General features: G+C 41.7%; 1 protein-coding gene across 1 annotated transcript in view; it reads left to right on the top strand.

Annotated features, from left to right (window-relative positions):
- Window positions 1-15,205, top strand: part of LOC115412831 (titin-like) — a 237,885-nt gene that overhangs the window by 84,371 nt on the left and 138,309 nt on the right. The window contains 24 exon segments of the mRNA XM_030125488.1: window positions 1,382-1,669; window positions 2,876-3,166; window positions 3,947-4,234; window positions 4,705-4,815; window positions 5,125-5,410; window positions 5,500-5,683; window positions 5,768-5,851; window positions 6,513-6,780; window positions 7,109-7,369; window positions 8,370-8,579; window positions 8,670-8,747; window positions 8,836-8,862; window positions 9,559-9,615; window positions 9,744-9,788; window positions 9,888-9,941; window positions 10,875-10,928; window positions 12,273-12,344; window positions 12,628-12,693; window positions 12,833-12,913; window positions 13,122-13,193; window positions 13,434-13,769; window positions 13,975-14,316; window positions 14,616-14,729; window positions 14,972-15,067. Of these exon segments, the coding sequence (XP_029981348.1) occupies window positions 1,382-1,669; window positions 2,876-3,166; window positions 3,947-4,234; window positions 4,705-4,815; window positions 5,125-5,410; window positions 5,500-5,683; window positions 5,768-5,851; window positions 6,513-6,780; window positions 7,109-7,369; window positions 8,370-8,579; window positions 8,670-8,747; window positions 8,836-8,862; window positions 9,559-9,615; window positions 9,744-9,788; window positions 9,888-9,941; window positions 10,875-10,928; window positions 12,273-12,344; window positions 12,628-12,693; window positions 12,833-12,913; window positions 13,122-13,193; window positions 13,434-13,769; window positions 13,975-14,316; window positions 14,616-14,729; window positions 14,972-15,067 (3,765 nt within the window).

Below are 15,205 nucleotides of genomic sequence, written 5' to 3' on the forward strand. Positions count from 1 at the left end.
ACCATGGTTACTGTCAAGGCGAGGCAGGATGAGATGTGTTACCATGGTTACTGTTGGGGGGGCAAGATGAAGTATGTTTCCATGGTTACCGTGGGGGTGGCAGCAGATGTGGTCTGTTACCATGGTTACCAGCAGGTACAACTTGTTTTCCTCCTGACATCCACTTTCATTATCTTGAACCCCCCCGCCCCCCCAAGTGGACTAGCTGCAGATCAAAACCAGATTAAAGATCCAGTAAATAAGATTTGATAGTGTGAGTCGCAGTAACATAAGATATTTAATATGTTCAAGAAAATGACATAAAATACTTTAGGAGAGGAAATAATACGGCAGAAATTATTTAATTTTGTTATATTTACCTTAAAATCACTGACACCGTCATCCTGTCAAGGATTTAACATCATCGAAGTCACCAGTTATAGCTACTGGTTCTGCTTCCACCATGTGGTTAAAAACTGTCACTACAGGGTTGAATATTCAACCGTAAAGACCCACAACTAACGTATTTATCACTGTTTATTATAATATTTTCCTCTGTATTTTACATTTTATTTTGTGTAAATCATGTAATTTTTCTAGATTTAATTATCTGATCATGTAGATGTTCTTATGTAAATTCAAAGGTTATTATATGAAAACTGAGAAAATTGAAGAAAATGGGACTTTTTCAGTTAAATCTATCATTCACTGAACATAAGTCAAGTGTTTCCATCCACTGTCATTGATTCAACTTCATGGGTTTATTATTGTTTCTTCAGTTTCATCCAGTTTGTGGCTTATTTTATTTTTATTGTTATTTTTATTATTATTTTTGAACATTTTTTTATTCATGTTGTTCATTTTATTGATTGCTTTGCCTGTTTTTGTTCATATTCCTGCTTATTTTATTAATTTTTATTTCATTTCAGTCATTTTTCTGCTTATTTTTTCATGTTACTTATTATTTTGTACATTTTTGTTAATTTGATCTCTTCTTGAACATAAACCTAGTGTGCCCATCCTCTGTCACTGATCCATCCATGGGTTTTACTGGTGAATCAATGTTGTAGAAGATGACGGTGTTTCCATGTTCACTACGGAGCCTCTGAACGTCCAATTGGGTCATATCTGATGATCAGGAAAAGATGAAAAACTGTATTTTACATCAATTATTTACATGTATTGATAGGATTATTGGATTAACAGGTATTAAACAGTTACACCAGTAGGTGGTTTAGGTTAAAGGTGGATCGTTATTGGTTAATATTTTTATTAGATACATGGTTGGTTTTGTTCCCTGACATTATTAATCTCTTCTCTAATCTCTGTGTGAGGCTGTTTGATCATCTCTTCTTCCTCTTCGTCTTCGTCTTCTTCTTCTTCTTCTTCGTGGAATCTGCAGAGCCTCGCTTCCCTCCGCTCTTTGACAGGAAGTTGTCCCCGAAGGAGGTGACGGTGGGCGATAGCATTGAGCTGGAGTGTCATATGACCGGCTCCGCCCCCATTAAAGTCACATGGTCTAAAGACCATAAGGACATCCGTAGTGGGGGGAACTATAAGATCAGCTGTGTGGAGAACACAGCCGGGCTGAGCATCCTGAAGGCTGACAAAGGCGACAGCGGGCGCTACTTCTGCCACGCCTCCAACGACATGGGCAAGGACTCATGTTCCTGTGACATCACAGTCAAAGGTATCGGACCCAAAATCACACAGGAGATATGTAGTACAAGTACGACTCAGAGTTTACTGCAGTACAACTACAAGGCCTCAGTGTTTACTGCAGTAGTCCACACATGTCCATTCAACGACACCTTTAACCCATTAACAGTCATTAACTCCGCCCCCATGTGTCAGTTTATGAACTCAACAGGGTTTCATCTGGTTCTGTCTTTGAACTCTTGTTTTTAACTGTTGTTTTTGTGTCATTTTTCGCCTTCACAATATTTCATCATTCATACATCATTTTCCTGTTAGACTTTAATGTATTTTTTTCCCTCTTGTTGGATCTGTTACGTCGTTTTCATCTTTTATTTCATTTTCATCATTTTCCTCTTGGTGTGTCTCATCATTTTGAGTCTTTCTTGCTGTTTTTGTCTTTAACCCTTTATAGTTCACTCTTAGAAATACTCTGAAATTCAACATTTCAACATTAGTATGTTATTGGAGGACATAACAAGACTTTATTACTTTTGTGAAATGTTTTAAATCTTTTTGTATTATGTAGAAAAATCAAGATCAATGAAATTACCGAATATATATATAAGAAAATACAATAAAAACACATGTAAAGTGAAAGGAACATGTATTTCAGAACATTAGAACATCGCTTTTAGAACATTACATTACTTAAGTGCCAACCCAGACACCTGTCCACATCCACATTATCCCTTTGAACATCATTCCTTACATTAGTACCATTTCTTCATGGTACCTAAAAAAGCAGGTACACTCACTGTTCATGCAGAGCTGGACCTTAAAGACCCTGTAGACCACATTGGACCGGAGATTGTTGACTCACTGTCCTCACTGTAACTGTTGCTGTCGCTGTCTTGTAATGCATGTGGAAATTACCAAAAACAGTCACTTGCCCGATAAAGGGTTAAAGAATCTTTATCTTTTTTTTTTGTCTTTTTCCCTCTTGTTAAATCTTTTATCACGTTTTTGGAACATTTTTGACATTTTCATCTTTCATCATTTTCTGCGTTGTTGCGTCTTTCTCCTTGTTTTTGATTAGAACCAAAGGAAACCCTGACCAGGTGCATTCACATGTGTGTGTATTAGAGTTCAGTCCTTCCACCTCTGCTTCAGGACTCTTTTCTTCTTCTACTCTCAGGCCTTTTTCAGGTCATTTCTTTAAGTGAAACCAAACCAAACATCTTTTCTCTTCCTGCTTCAGAGCGTAAAAACCCTCCGGTGTTCACCAAAAAGCCATCGGAGCACGTGGAGGACACCGAGGGGAAACTGGTGAAGATGGAGGGCCGGGTGAGCGGCTCTCAGCCCATATCGATCAGCTGGTTCAAAGACCACACCCTCATCCACAGCTCCGACAAATACGACATCAGCTTTAAGAGTAATGTGGCTGTGCTGTGCATTAAGAGCAGCCAGGTGATGGACAGCGGCAGGTACACCTGTCAGGCCGCCAACGAGGCCGGGACCACCTCCTGTGACATCACTGTGGGCATCTCTGGTGGGTGGGGTTCATCTGACAGAGGCTCCACCTCCTCTGGGTTTGGTTTAAGTCCAGGTTTTTTTAGTATATGAAGACGACAGTATCATCAGCATAGTGATAGAAATGAAAAGAGTTTTGGTGTTAGCTTAGATTTAGTTTAGATGTTTTAGTTTAGAGTTAGTTTAGTTGTAATGATAGTTTCTCTTGTTTTACTGTGATGTGACATGTTTACATCATGTTGGTTTTTTAAGTCATTAGTTCAGTTCCAGGTTGACAGTGATGACATCATCTGCAAATGTCGACTGGAATTATGTGGTTTTAACAACAAAATGACAACACGTATAATAATGTGTAAAGGAACCACTTGTTTTCATCTTTGTCTCTTTACTAAAAAAATGTCTCTTACTTTAATCCTCTTATCTTATCTTATCTTATCTTGTCTTGTCTTATCTTATCTTATCTTATCTTATCTTACCTTACCTTACCTTACCTTACCTTACCTTATCCCGGGTCCTTCCATTTCCAGGGGTTTATGGTACAGGGTTAATGTTAAAGGTTCCTGTGGTGGAATCATGTCTGTTGTGTCGTCATAGATGATCCCAAAGCATTCATTTACTCTGCGTGGACTAGTTTAGATCAGATCTTTAGGTTCATCTTGGTTTGTACATGTCTTTGGTTCATGTGGATCTTATGAAGGACCACTGAGTCTGTGTTTTTGCATCTTTGGTTCTGTTGTAACTTCAGTAAAACTCTGACATGTTGTTGAGTCCAATCCTGTTCCGTGGTTTGACCGTTCAGAGGCCAAGAAACCACCGGTGTTTGACGTCGCCCTCAAACCCGTCACTGTGGACGAGGGCGACAAGCTGGTCCTGCGCTGCCATGTCTGTGGGTCGGCGCCGCTGAACGTCCAGTGGATGAAGGACCGCAAGGATCTGACGTCCTCCGGCAGCACCAGGATTAGCTTCAGCGACGGCACCGCCTGCCTGGAGATAAGCCCCGCCTCCAGACACGACGCCGGCGACTACTTGTGCAAGGCCACCAATGAGGCCGGCAGCGAGTTCACCAAGGCCAAGGTCACCGTGAGAGGTAGAGACAACCCCGACGTTGCCCCCAACCTCGATGACCCCTGACCTCGACCCCCAACCTTGACCCCTGACGTTGATGAACCCTGACCTCAGTGACCCCTGGCCCCAATCTTGGCCTCAACCTACCCAACCCCAGCTGGAGTTAATCATAATTTCAACTTAATCTGGTTCAATTAACGACATGACTCCTCAGAGTTAACGTCAAACAGCACTTGAACTGGAGCGTCTGTTTGTTTCTTTTCTTTTCTTTCTCTAATTAATTAATTAGAACAAACAGAGTTGTGACGTGTGATTTTGTGTTTTTTCTTTGGGTTATGGTTGGATTAAACCAATCACCAGATCAACTACCAATGAGAATAAATGATGTTTCAGTTCCATTTGACCTTTGACCTCACATCACTGGATGATGTGTCTTATGGTTAAACCGACTGTTGGAGTCTGAGGGATTTGTGTCTGTTTCCATGGTTACAGAGAAACCTGGAGCAGCTCCTGCTCCGACTGAAGCTCCTGCAGCCGCTCCGACCAAAAAACTGGACAATCTGTTCTTCATTGAAGAACCCAAGACGACGCACGCCACCGAGAGTGAGATACTTAAATGCACCACAGGATGACACCTAAACACACGGGATAACACCTGAAGGCATTACGAACACATGGGATGACACTTAAAGGCACCATGAATACACAGAATGACACCTGAATGCACCATGAACACACAGGATGACACCTGAACACATTATGAACGCACAGGATGACACCTGAATGCACCACAAACACACAGGATGACGCTTAAAGTCAGCCTGCTTCTGCATCTTCAGATCCAGATGTGAACTGTGTGTGATAAATGTAAAGCTGTAGATCAATCCTGAACCTCCGCTTGTCGTTTCTCAGAGGGAACCGCCACCTTCATTGCCAAAGTGGGCGGAGACCCGATTCCTAGCGTGAAATGGATGAAGGGGAAGTGGAGGCAGATCACCCACGGTGGTCGCATCTCCATCGAGCAGAAGGGTCAGGTGTCCAAATTGGAGATCAGAGAGGTCACCAAGTCCGATTCAGGCCAGTACCGATGCGTCGCCTCTAATAAACACGGTGAGATTGAAAGCAGCGCCGACATGCACGTGGACGAGAAGAAGGAGGCGGCGCCGCTGGAGGGCGACCTCCGGGCCAAGCTGAAGAAGTGAGTCGGTTTGATCAGAGTAAAATGGGTTCTTCACAGTGACCTGAAGGGTCCGCGGGTCCCACTGACTGTTTCCTGTTGTGTTTCAGGACACCGTCCAAACAGAAGAGTCCGCAGGAGGAGAAGGACATCGACATCGTTGAACTACTGAGGAATGTCGACCCCAAAGAGTATGAGAAATATGCACGAATGTACGGCATCACTGACTACAGAGGCCTCCTGCAGGCCATTGAACAGCTGAAGAAGGAGAAGGGTGAAGAAAGTGGAAGACCGGTGAGAACGCGTCGACCACAAATGCATCGGTGCCACGGCAACCACACAAACACAATGTCTAACGCCTCTGTGTGGTGGTTTCAGGAACTGGAACGTGGAGACAGAGAGTCTGATGAGGACATGGCCCGACTTGTGGCTGACCTGCAGAAAAGGATGGAGCGAACGGAGGTCAGGACGCATTCACTGTTTGTGGGAAACGGGAAACTCCAAACCTTTAAATTCACACAAACACACGAATGATTTCATTTGTTCAGCTGCTTCAGGTTTTAACCAAAGATTTAGAGGTTTTAACAGTGTCTTTCATTAGTAAATCTTTGATCTATTAGAATTATTGTTTAGATTCTAATTGTTTGTTCAAGGCTGATGTTGTGGTGGTGGTGTTATTTACTAGTTTTCTACAGATTTCAGCCTGTGAATCCAGATTCCAGAGCCCTGTGACCTGAACCTGAAGCTGTCATTTTAGATTTAATACAAATATCTGAGAAATGACACCTGAACACTACACAAACACATAGGATGACACCTGAACACATCATGAACACAAAAAAATAACACATGAATGCATCACTAACACAAAGGATACCACCTGAACACATCATGAACACAAAGGATAGCACCTGAATGCATCATGAATGGATTGTGAACACACAGAATGACACCTGAACACAACACAGACACTTACATTCTTGTAAACACCAGCTCCAGTTCTTTGTAAATGTCAGCTGTTAGCGTTGAGCCTCTGAGGCTTTGGTGAAATGTTCTGTAAATACTTCAGAAGGTCGGATGTGGATAAATACAAGGTCATTGAAGTGTGTCCTTGGTCCTGCAGCCCGTTACCGTGGTGAAGGACATCTCCGATCAGTTCGTTTTCACCAACAATGAGGCTGTGTTTGAGTGCGAGGTGAAGATCAATTACCCAGAGATCACCCTGTCGTGGTACAAGGGAACACAGAAACTGGACACCGGCGACAAATACAACATCAGCATCAGCGGCGACCGCCACCTCCTGAAGATCAAGAGATGTCAGTCGTCTGACCAAGGAAACTACAGGGTCGTCTGCGGACCACACATCTCCAGTGCCAAACTCACCGTCACGGGTCAGTACCAGAACCACTTCACAGAACCAGAAATGAAACAGTGACACAGAACACAAACTCTGCTTTGGTTCTTCTGTGTTCTTCTATAAGTTAATGATCATGATGAATGTACTGGAACACAGCTTCAACTGGAACACATGAAAACATCAAAGTAGGGTTAGGGCTAGGGTTGGATTAGGGTTGGGTTAAGGTTGAGGTTAGGGTCTACGTTAATTATAACTATTTTCAGGTGGTTGTATTGTGTCTTTTCACCACTAGAGGCCGGTATGTGTCAACTTCAGACTATGGTTGCGTCGTTGACGTCCTGTTTGTTGTTGATGTGTTTCAGAGGCGGAGGTGGAGAAGCATCTGCAGGACACTTCGGGTAAGGAAGGCCAGGCGTGTACTCTGTCTTGTCAGTTGTCCGTCCCTAACGTAGAGGCTCAGTGGTTTAGAAACGGACAGAAGTTAGAGATGAAGGGCAGGTACTCGTCCGAGGTCAAACACAAGGTTCAGAAGCTGCTGATCGCTGACCTGAGGCCCGAGGACCAGGGCCGGTACAGCTGCCGGTACCAGCACCTGGAGTCGTCGGCCGACCTGTGGGTGGAAGGTTGGTACCGGATCCACATCCTGAACCGTAGACGTGATGATGCTCTGACTTCACTCACCTCTTTTCTACCCAAACTATCAGACACTAACGCTCCACATGTGGATTCTTTTTTGACTCCTCTTGGATTTGTCTTAACCTTCTTCTGGATTATTCTGGAAACAACCTCCATCTCATCATTTGTCTTCTTACATCATCTCAACTCAAATCCATCCTCAGGGTCCGGGTTCGTTCAGGATTCAGGTTTTCACCTCGAAACAGACAGAAAACAGGACAAACAGACAGAGAACAAAACTGAACTGATTTGTAAAACTAAAACTTCATGATGCTTCTTTGACTTTTTGTTGGGTAAACTAATTCATTCATCAATTAAAAAAAGGATGAAAAGACAAATTAAACAGAAGAATAAATGTAAAACCTTTTATTTCACTATGACACAATATGTTTTGGATAATTCTGATAAATGAAAATTTTGTGGATCTTATTTTTTCATTATCTTTTACTTAAGCTATTGATTCTTCTTTTTGGTTTATGTTTTATGTGTTTTTATATATATATATAGAGAGAGATTTTTTTTTTCTTTTTTATTATTACATTATTATAGTAGTAAAACAAATTATTAGTTTTTATTTTCTCAGTTTTCTCTTTATTTTTCAGTAGTTTTTTAGCTTTATTTAATTTTTTAATTGGATGATATTTACAACATGAATCCACTGTTCATTTGATATTTCTTTAGTTTTTTCTTCATTAACTTTGATGAAAGTCTAAACTGAATTTCTGGAGTTTGTTTTTTGATTCTGTTTCCTGTTTTCGTCACATCCACATTTCCATCGTTGTTTCTAAATGAATTTTCGTGGTGAAACCCGACCTCTGGCACCCGGACTCGTTCATCCGTCTCCATAGTAACGACTCAGACCCTCATCTCTAACTGTGTGTCAGTGAAAACTACCATTTCCAGTTGTGTGCGTGAATCCAAACCCACTCACGTCTGTATCTGTTTTAGCTGAACAAATTCATTTCACCAAACGCATCCACAACGTGGAGGTGAACGAGCGGCAGTCGGCCACCTTCGAGTGCGAGGTGTCCTTCGACAACGCAATTGTTTCGTGGTACAAAGACACATGGGAACTGAAAGAGAGCCCTAAGTACAACTTCCGAAGCGAGGGCCGAAGACATTTCATGGTCATAAGAAATGTAACCATTGAAGACGAAGGTGTGTAGAGCCACGTCCGGACGTCAACTACAGAGTTTTGAGTCGTCACTGTTGTTCTGACTTGGTGTGTTGATGACTAATCCCATGTAGGCGTGTACTCAGTCATTGTGAGGTTGGAGCCCAGAGGGGAGGCTAAGAGCACAGCTGAGCTTTATTTGTCTGGCAAAGGTACAGTCAGAGTCCGAGCCACCTTTATCTGCTTCTGTTCAGCCACTGTCGCTCCCAGTCTTTAACGCCTTATTCGCTCTTTTCGCAGAGATCGAATTAGCCATGGTGCCTCTGGGTAAGTATCCACCGTAACCCACGACAACACCACCGTAACCCACAACACTACCGCTGTAACCAACGACAACACCACCATAACCCATGACAACACAAACCGTAACCCACAACAACACCATGTAACCCACAGCAACACCACCGTAACCCACGACCACACCATGTATCCCACGACCACACCACCGTAACCCATGACAACACCACTGTAACCCGCAACAACACCACCGTAACCTGCAACAACACCACCATAACCCACGACAGCACCACCGTAACCCACAACAACACCATGTAACTCACGGCAACACCACTGTAACCCATGACAACACCATGTAACCCACGATAACACCATGTAACCCACGACAACACCACTGTAACCCACAACAACAACACCGTAACCTGTAGCAACACCACCGTAACCCACAACAACACCATGTAACCCACGATAACACCACTGTAACCTGCAACAACACCACCGTAACCCACGACAACACCACCGTAACCTGCGACAACACCACCGTAACCTGCGACAACACCCCTGTTCCCTCTAATACAATCATATTTATCTCTAATACGATCATATTTATGTCTAATATGATCATATTTAGCTCTAATACACTAATATTTATCTCTAATATGATCATATTTAGCTGTAATACAGTTATATTGTCACTGAGCTGCTGTTACATGTGGTGTCCTGTAGATATCCCTGACTCATCGGTTCAGAGGCCTGACATGCCTTCATCAGTTGCTATCCAAGGTAAGAAGAAGCAGAGCAGCTTCAGAAAACAGAGTCACATCCCTGAAACACTAAAACACCATCCGATGTCCATTTAACCCTAATAAACACAAACTGAAGCTGACTGAACGTGTTGTTGTGTCTTAAAGAATCTGCTGCATTTTATCGTTATGAAGAGGAGATGAAACATGGAGGTATTTGAGTTTGAGCCTCTGTCCAACACTAACACCAGAATAAACACTAACCCTGTTTCAGAGGAATCACTGACTGGACCTGTCTTTGTTTCCGAAAAGAATCAGCTGAATATTCGTATCACTATGAAGAGGAGGTGGAGGTGGAGCACAGAGGTACACCCCACTCATATGTGATTGGCACTAAAACTCCACCTTCAACATCTGAGCAGATCTGGGAAAAAACAAACATCCAATGACAATGAAGCATCCTGAGTTATGGAAGATCTGACAGATTTATGTGCTACAGTTCAGTAGAAATCACAAAACAAGACCAGGACAGTGGTGAAAAAACAGAAGTATAAGGACATGAATCAACATTTAAGAGTCTCTGAATGAATTTACCCAAATCTGCTGCTCATCTTCATCATCTTCATCATAACATCTTCCATCGCGTCATGTTTCTGCTGATTAACATTTCTTATGTAGAAAATGTAACTGTTCACAGCTCCTGTTTGTTTGTTTGTTTGTTTGTTTGTTTGTTTGTTTGTTTGTTTGTTTGTTTGTTTGTGAAGATCACTTCTTTTTTCACGTCTTAATCTTCCATCTTGATCAAATGCACTTTGAGTCTTTTTCTTGACATTTCAGTCAGTTTGTCACCTTATTGATCAGTTTGTTCAGGTTGTTTACAGATGTGAGTAGAATAAAAACAACAAATACGGTAAAATAAAAACAACAAATATAGTAGAATATAACCAACTAATATAGTAGAATAAAAACAACAAATACTTGGTTTATTAACAAACATAATCTGACATTTCATCCATGTAAGACTCAGTTTTTTCTTAGATATTTAACACCATATTTTCTTTAACTTTTTTCTAGCAAATGTAGTTCTTTAATGTTAAAATAAATGAAATGGTCCAGAATGTGCAGCTGTTAAAGGCTGACTGTGGTGGGTGCAGTACCAGTTTGAACCAACGGGGGTCAGGCTTCATACAGTCAAAAGCTGATTGAGACAACAGACTTCATCAGACTGAAATGATGTCACGTTGTGGGTTTTTCCTCACGTTTGTTGTGTTTTCTGTTGTGTGTTCATGTCGTCTTCAGTGGAGGTGGACAGTTGGACGGAGGAGACGTTAATTCAGCAAGTGTCAACCAAAGGTATCGAATGTCCACGGCCCAATGACGACGCTCGTTTGTCTGGTTCAATGTGTCTGAGCCAATCAAGGCTCGTTTTTTGTTTTTGTCCCCTTCCTCCTCTTTTTTGTCCCATAATCCCTTTGTGTTGCTGGTCTTTTCCTTCAGTCTGAGGCGGACTGATGAGTGGTGGATTCTCTTAAACCTGTAAAACCTAAACCCATGTCCAACATTTGCACCAGATCAACCAGGTTCATCTGTTCAGGATCATGATGTCGTACTGTGGGCGCGCTTTTATCAACGAAAATGTAGATTTAAAAGCATAATCTCCAAAAATGTTCAGATATTTTCTTGTAAATTAATGGATTTTATTTCTAAAGCAGTGATTCTCAACTGGTGGGCCATGATCCAAAGCGGGTCTCAAACCCGTTTTCAGTGGGTCGCAGGCCTTTGTCTGCATAAAAAATGATGTTAATAAACCAGTCCTGTACTTTATTTTTCATGGAGCTGAGCCCCGTCCATGCACACTCCCCAACAGTAGGTGGTGGTAATGTGCTGTAATGGTAATTAACACCAGACATTTCACAGCATAAAAAAAGACCCACAAGATTCTATTCATATCATGGTGAAACTCAGGTATGACAACGACTATATCACATAAGGTTTTATCTACATTGGACAAAACCTCAGTGTGTTTAATTCTTGAATAAGTGACTAAATGAACTTTTATTTTTTAACTGAGTGCACTTTTTAGTTTCGGTTCAAATGTACCTAATTTGGTGTTAATGGGAATATTTCCATATTTATCATCACCACCCGCCAGTCAGTTTGGTTTATTATTAAATGTGTCTTCTGTGTTTTCATACAGTGAAATTCTGTATTATCTCAGGTTTAAAACACACCATCTTTTATGAAATACATTTGAGAAGTTTAACTTTTATGCGTTTGAGTCATGGTTTGTCATTAAGGGGCGATAGTGGGTCCTGAAGCCAGACGAGTTGAGAACCACTGATCTAAAGAATATGAGTTTGTTCTTCTGAATTCATAATTTTAATCTCAGAAAATGTCAGTGATTTTTTTCTTAAATTTACAATGCTCATCTAGGACAGTAACTATAATTTTTTCCTTATAAATTTGTTTCTTTATTCTCTTAAGGAAATTAGTTTTTCCTGAAAAGTTACACTGTTAATATTCACTTTTTTCTTGTAAATACTCTGAGTGTTTTTTTGTTTTGTTTGTTTTTTCTTATCTCCAATGGCCCTAATACACCCTATCGTTGGTTTCTCAATTAAAGTGAGAAACGTTAATCCATCCATTTTCTCTGATGCTCATGATGATCTTCCATGTCTTGGTGGTTTTTTCCTCCAGCTGCCAGAGTTCCCATCGAGGAAACAGTGGAGACCAAGAAGGTGGAGATGAAGGAGAAGATGCCAACTAAAGGTACGTTTACAGCTGAGTGTGTCATGGCTGTGGCTGAAACATTGTCCTTCATAAACCACCTCCTCCTCCTGCTTCTAACCTCCTCTGTCCTGTTTCAGCTTCTTGTCTTTCATTCTTCCTTCTTATTGAACTTTTCAGTCTCGCTGCAGACAGACTTTGCTTTGTAGTTGATTCTAGTCACTTTTTCTGTGTCTTAATCTTCTGCTGAGCTTAACCTGCAAACGCACAGCATCTCTTATTCTTGTTAAACAGTGTGATGTTAATACACTGAGTATCTTTTAAGTCCCTGAAGCTCAGAGGGTTGAAGAGAAGCCCAGAGCAGCCGTGAAGGAACCATCGCCTCCAAAAGGTACCGAAACACCACGTACCTGTTTGAGAGATACCTTTAGCTTTTTACTTCTTAAAGTCGTCTTTGTGTTTGTGTGATGTTCAACCCTCCCTGTTGTTTTCATGTTGTAAAAATTCACTCGTTCACTTACATTTTAAAGTCCCAGAGGCCAGAAAGCCAGTGGAGGAAAAGGTTCCTGTAGTTTCTGTTCCAGAAAGAAAAGATGTTTCTGCTCCCAAAGGTAGAGATTTCTACTGAATGTCATCCTTCTATGTAAATGATACTGTCCTTATGTTGATCACTTTATTTTGATATTACTTAAACTTTTCTTACTCCTGACTCACATCTTACCTTGTTCATGTTGTTCTACCTCTACATCCTGTTCATTGTTTCTGTTCCTTGTCTTCTTTATTTTTCTTGATTTGCTTATGTTTGAATGTAACTTGAAGAACCAGAGGAGGTTAAGAAACCTGCTGCTGTTCCCTCACCACCGGCCAAGGAGCCTGAACTTCCAATCAAAGGTACTTCTTATGTTGATTGTTAAACTGCATTTCTTAGTTGCAGCATTTCTGTAGTCACCGCTTCTTAGCTTTTCACCTCTTGATGTCTGTCTTTAATCTTCATGTTGGTCTGTTCTTCATGTAACATGTTACTAATGTCACTCTTCATCAGTTAGTCTTCATGTTCTTATAAACACCTCTTAATGACTCTTAAATGACTTGATGCTAACGTTAGATGATGTTTGTCTTACTTACCTGAAGATGAGCCCAAGCCTCAGGTTCCAGCAGAGCCCAAAAAAGTGGCGCCTGCAGCTAAACCTGAACCTGAACCTAAGCCCAAAATGAAAGCAGAGCCGGAGACAAAGCCTAAACCTGGGCCACCTCCAAAGGCAGAACCAGAGCCTAAGCTGAAACCTGCCATAGCTCCGGAAGAAGAACCAGAGCCAAAGCTTAAACCCACACCCAAAGCAGAACCGGAACCCAAGCCTAAAGCTGCACCGGCTCCCAAACCAGAACCAGAGCCCAGACCAGCAGCAAAGGTGGAGCCTGAACCTGAGGTCAAGCCGATGACGAAGCCGGTGACACCACCATCCAAAGGTATTTCCTTTCGTGTTTTGTTGTTGTGTTAACGTTTACACACTTTCTGGAATGTTCTGATTCTAACTGACTGAATGTTTCTCTGTCTGACTCTTAATCTGTATCAGTGTTGTTGCTCAGCTTCAAATCTAGAAGCGAATCTTTGACTTTCTGTTTGTCCCGACTTGTTCTGCTCATGTCTAAATCATGTAAATGTTGTTTTAAGTTCCCGAAGAGGTTGCAAAGGTCAAGCCTGAGCCTGCCATAAAGAAACCAGAACCAGAAGCCAGAAAACCTATACCAGAACCAGAAAAACTCAAACCAGAACCAGAAAAACCCAAGCCAGAACCAGAAAAACTCAAGCCAGAAGTCCGTAAACCTGAGCCTCCAGCGCCAAAGCCAGAACCAGAACCTGCTGCCAAACCAATGGTTCCAGTTCCCAAACCTGAACAGGTGGTGAAGAAGCCTGAACCTGAAGTGAGGGTTCCAGAGCCTGAGTTGCCAAAGCCAGAACCAAAGAAAACTAAACCAGAACCAACTCCTGCACCGAAGGAACCTCCAAAGAAAGGTATAGATCCAGGTGTCTCTGGATGAGGTGTAGCTGTGGAGTTTTTCTTAATCTTCTTAACTCCGCCTTTCATCTTTAACTCATCTGGAGTGTTCATCACTAAGTTATCGATCTTAGATCGTTTGTGCAACAAAAAAATTCTTTAACTTTTTTAACTCTTTCTGTCTCTAATGTCTGGTTTGTTTCTATTTGTGTCTCATTGTTTGACATCTGATTTTAAAACGAGGCTTATTTCACGTAGATCTTCTGTTTTCATAGTATTTAGTTTAAGTGTCTGACAAAGGCCTGTTCTTTTAAAGTGCCAGAAGCACCAACAAAGAAGGAGGTGGTTCCTCCTCCACCACCTCCTCCAATCCCACAAAAGGTGGAGAAAGCTGTAGAACCACCACAGAAGAAGCCAGTGGCAGCCAAAGGTAGCTAAAGCTTGGTCCACTGTCATCACACTCCGACCTAAACTCTTAAACTCATCTTAAACTCTTGGGTTTCGGTTTGTTTCTAACCTCTAATGTCTGGTTCACTGTGTTGGAGCGATGGGGCTGCACGATGGAACTCTTAATGTTTGCACTCGTTAGAGTGCTTAGTTTGTTCATGTCTAATAAAACTCTTAAGTTCATTTACATCTAATCTATGTTAATGTCAACCGTCCTCTTTAAAGTTCCTGTGGAAGAAAAAATTCCAGAAGCTCCAAAAGCCAAGGAGCCAGAACCTGCCATTGTTCCTCCAAAAGAAGAGCCACCAAAGAAAGAGAAAGGTACTGATAGGTGTTTATTCAAAACCTGTTTTTGTTCTGCTGTTTGGTTGTTGTCTGTTGAACCTTTAAATAGCAGGTTAAGTTTCTCAAATCACCTTTTTTAAGTGTTTTTGGGGCGTTAAAGTCTCTACCTGTTGA

The sequence above is a fragment of the Sphaeramia orbicularis genome, chromosome 21 (genome assembly GCF_902148855.1).
Source record: "Sphaeramia orbicularis chromosome 21, fSphaOr1.1, whole genome shotgun sequence".
Taxonomy (NCBI): domain Eukaryota; kingdom Metazoa; phylum Chordata; class Actinopteri; order Kurtiformes; family Apogonidae; genus Sphaeramia; species Sphaeramia orbicularis.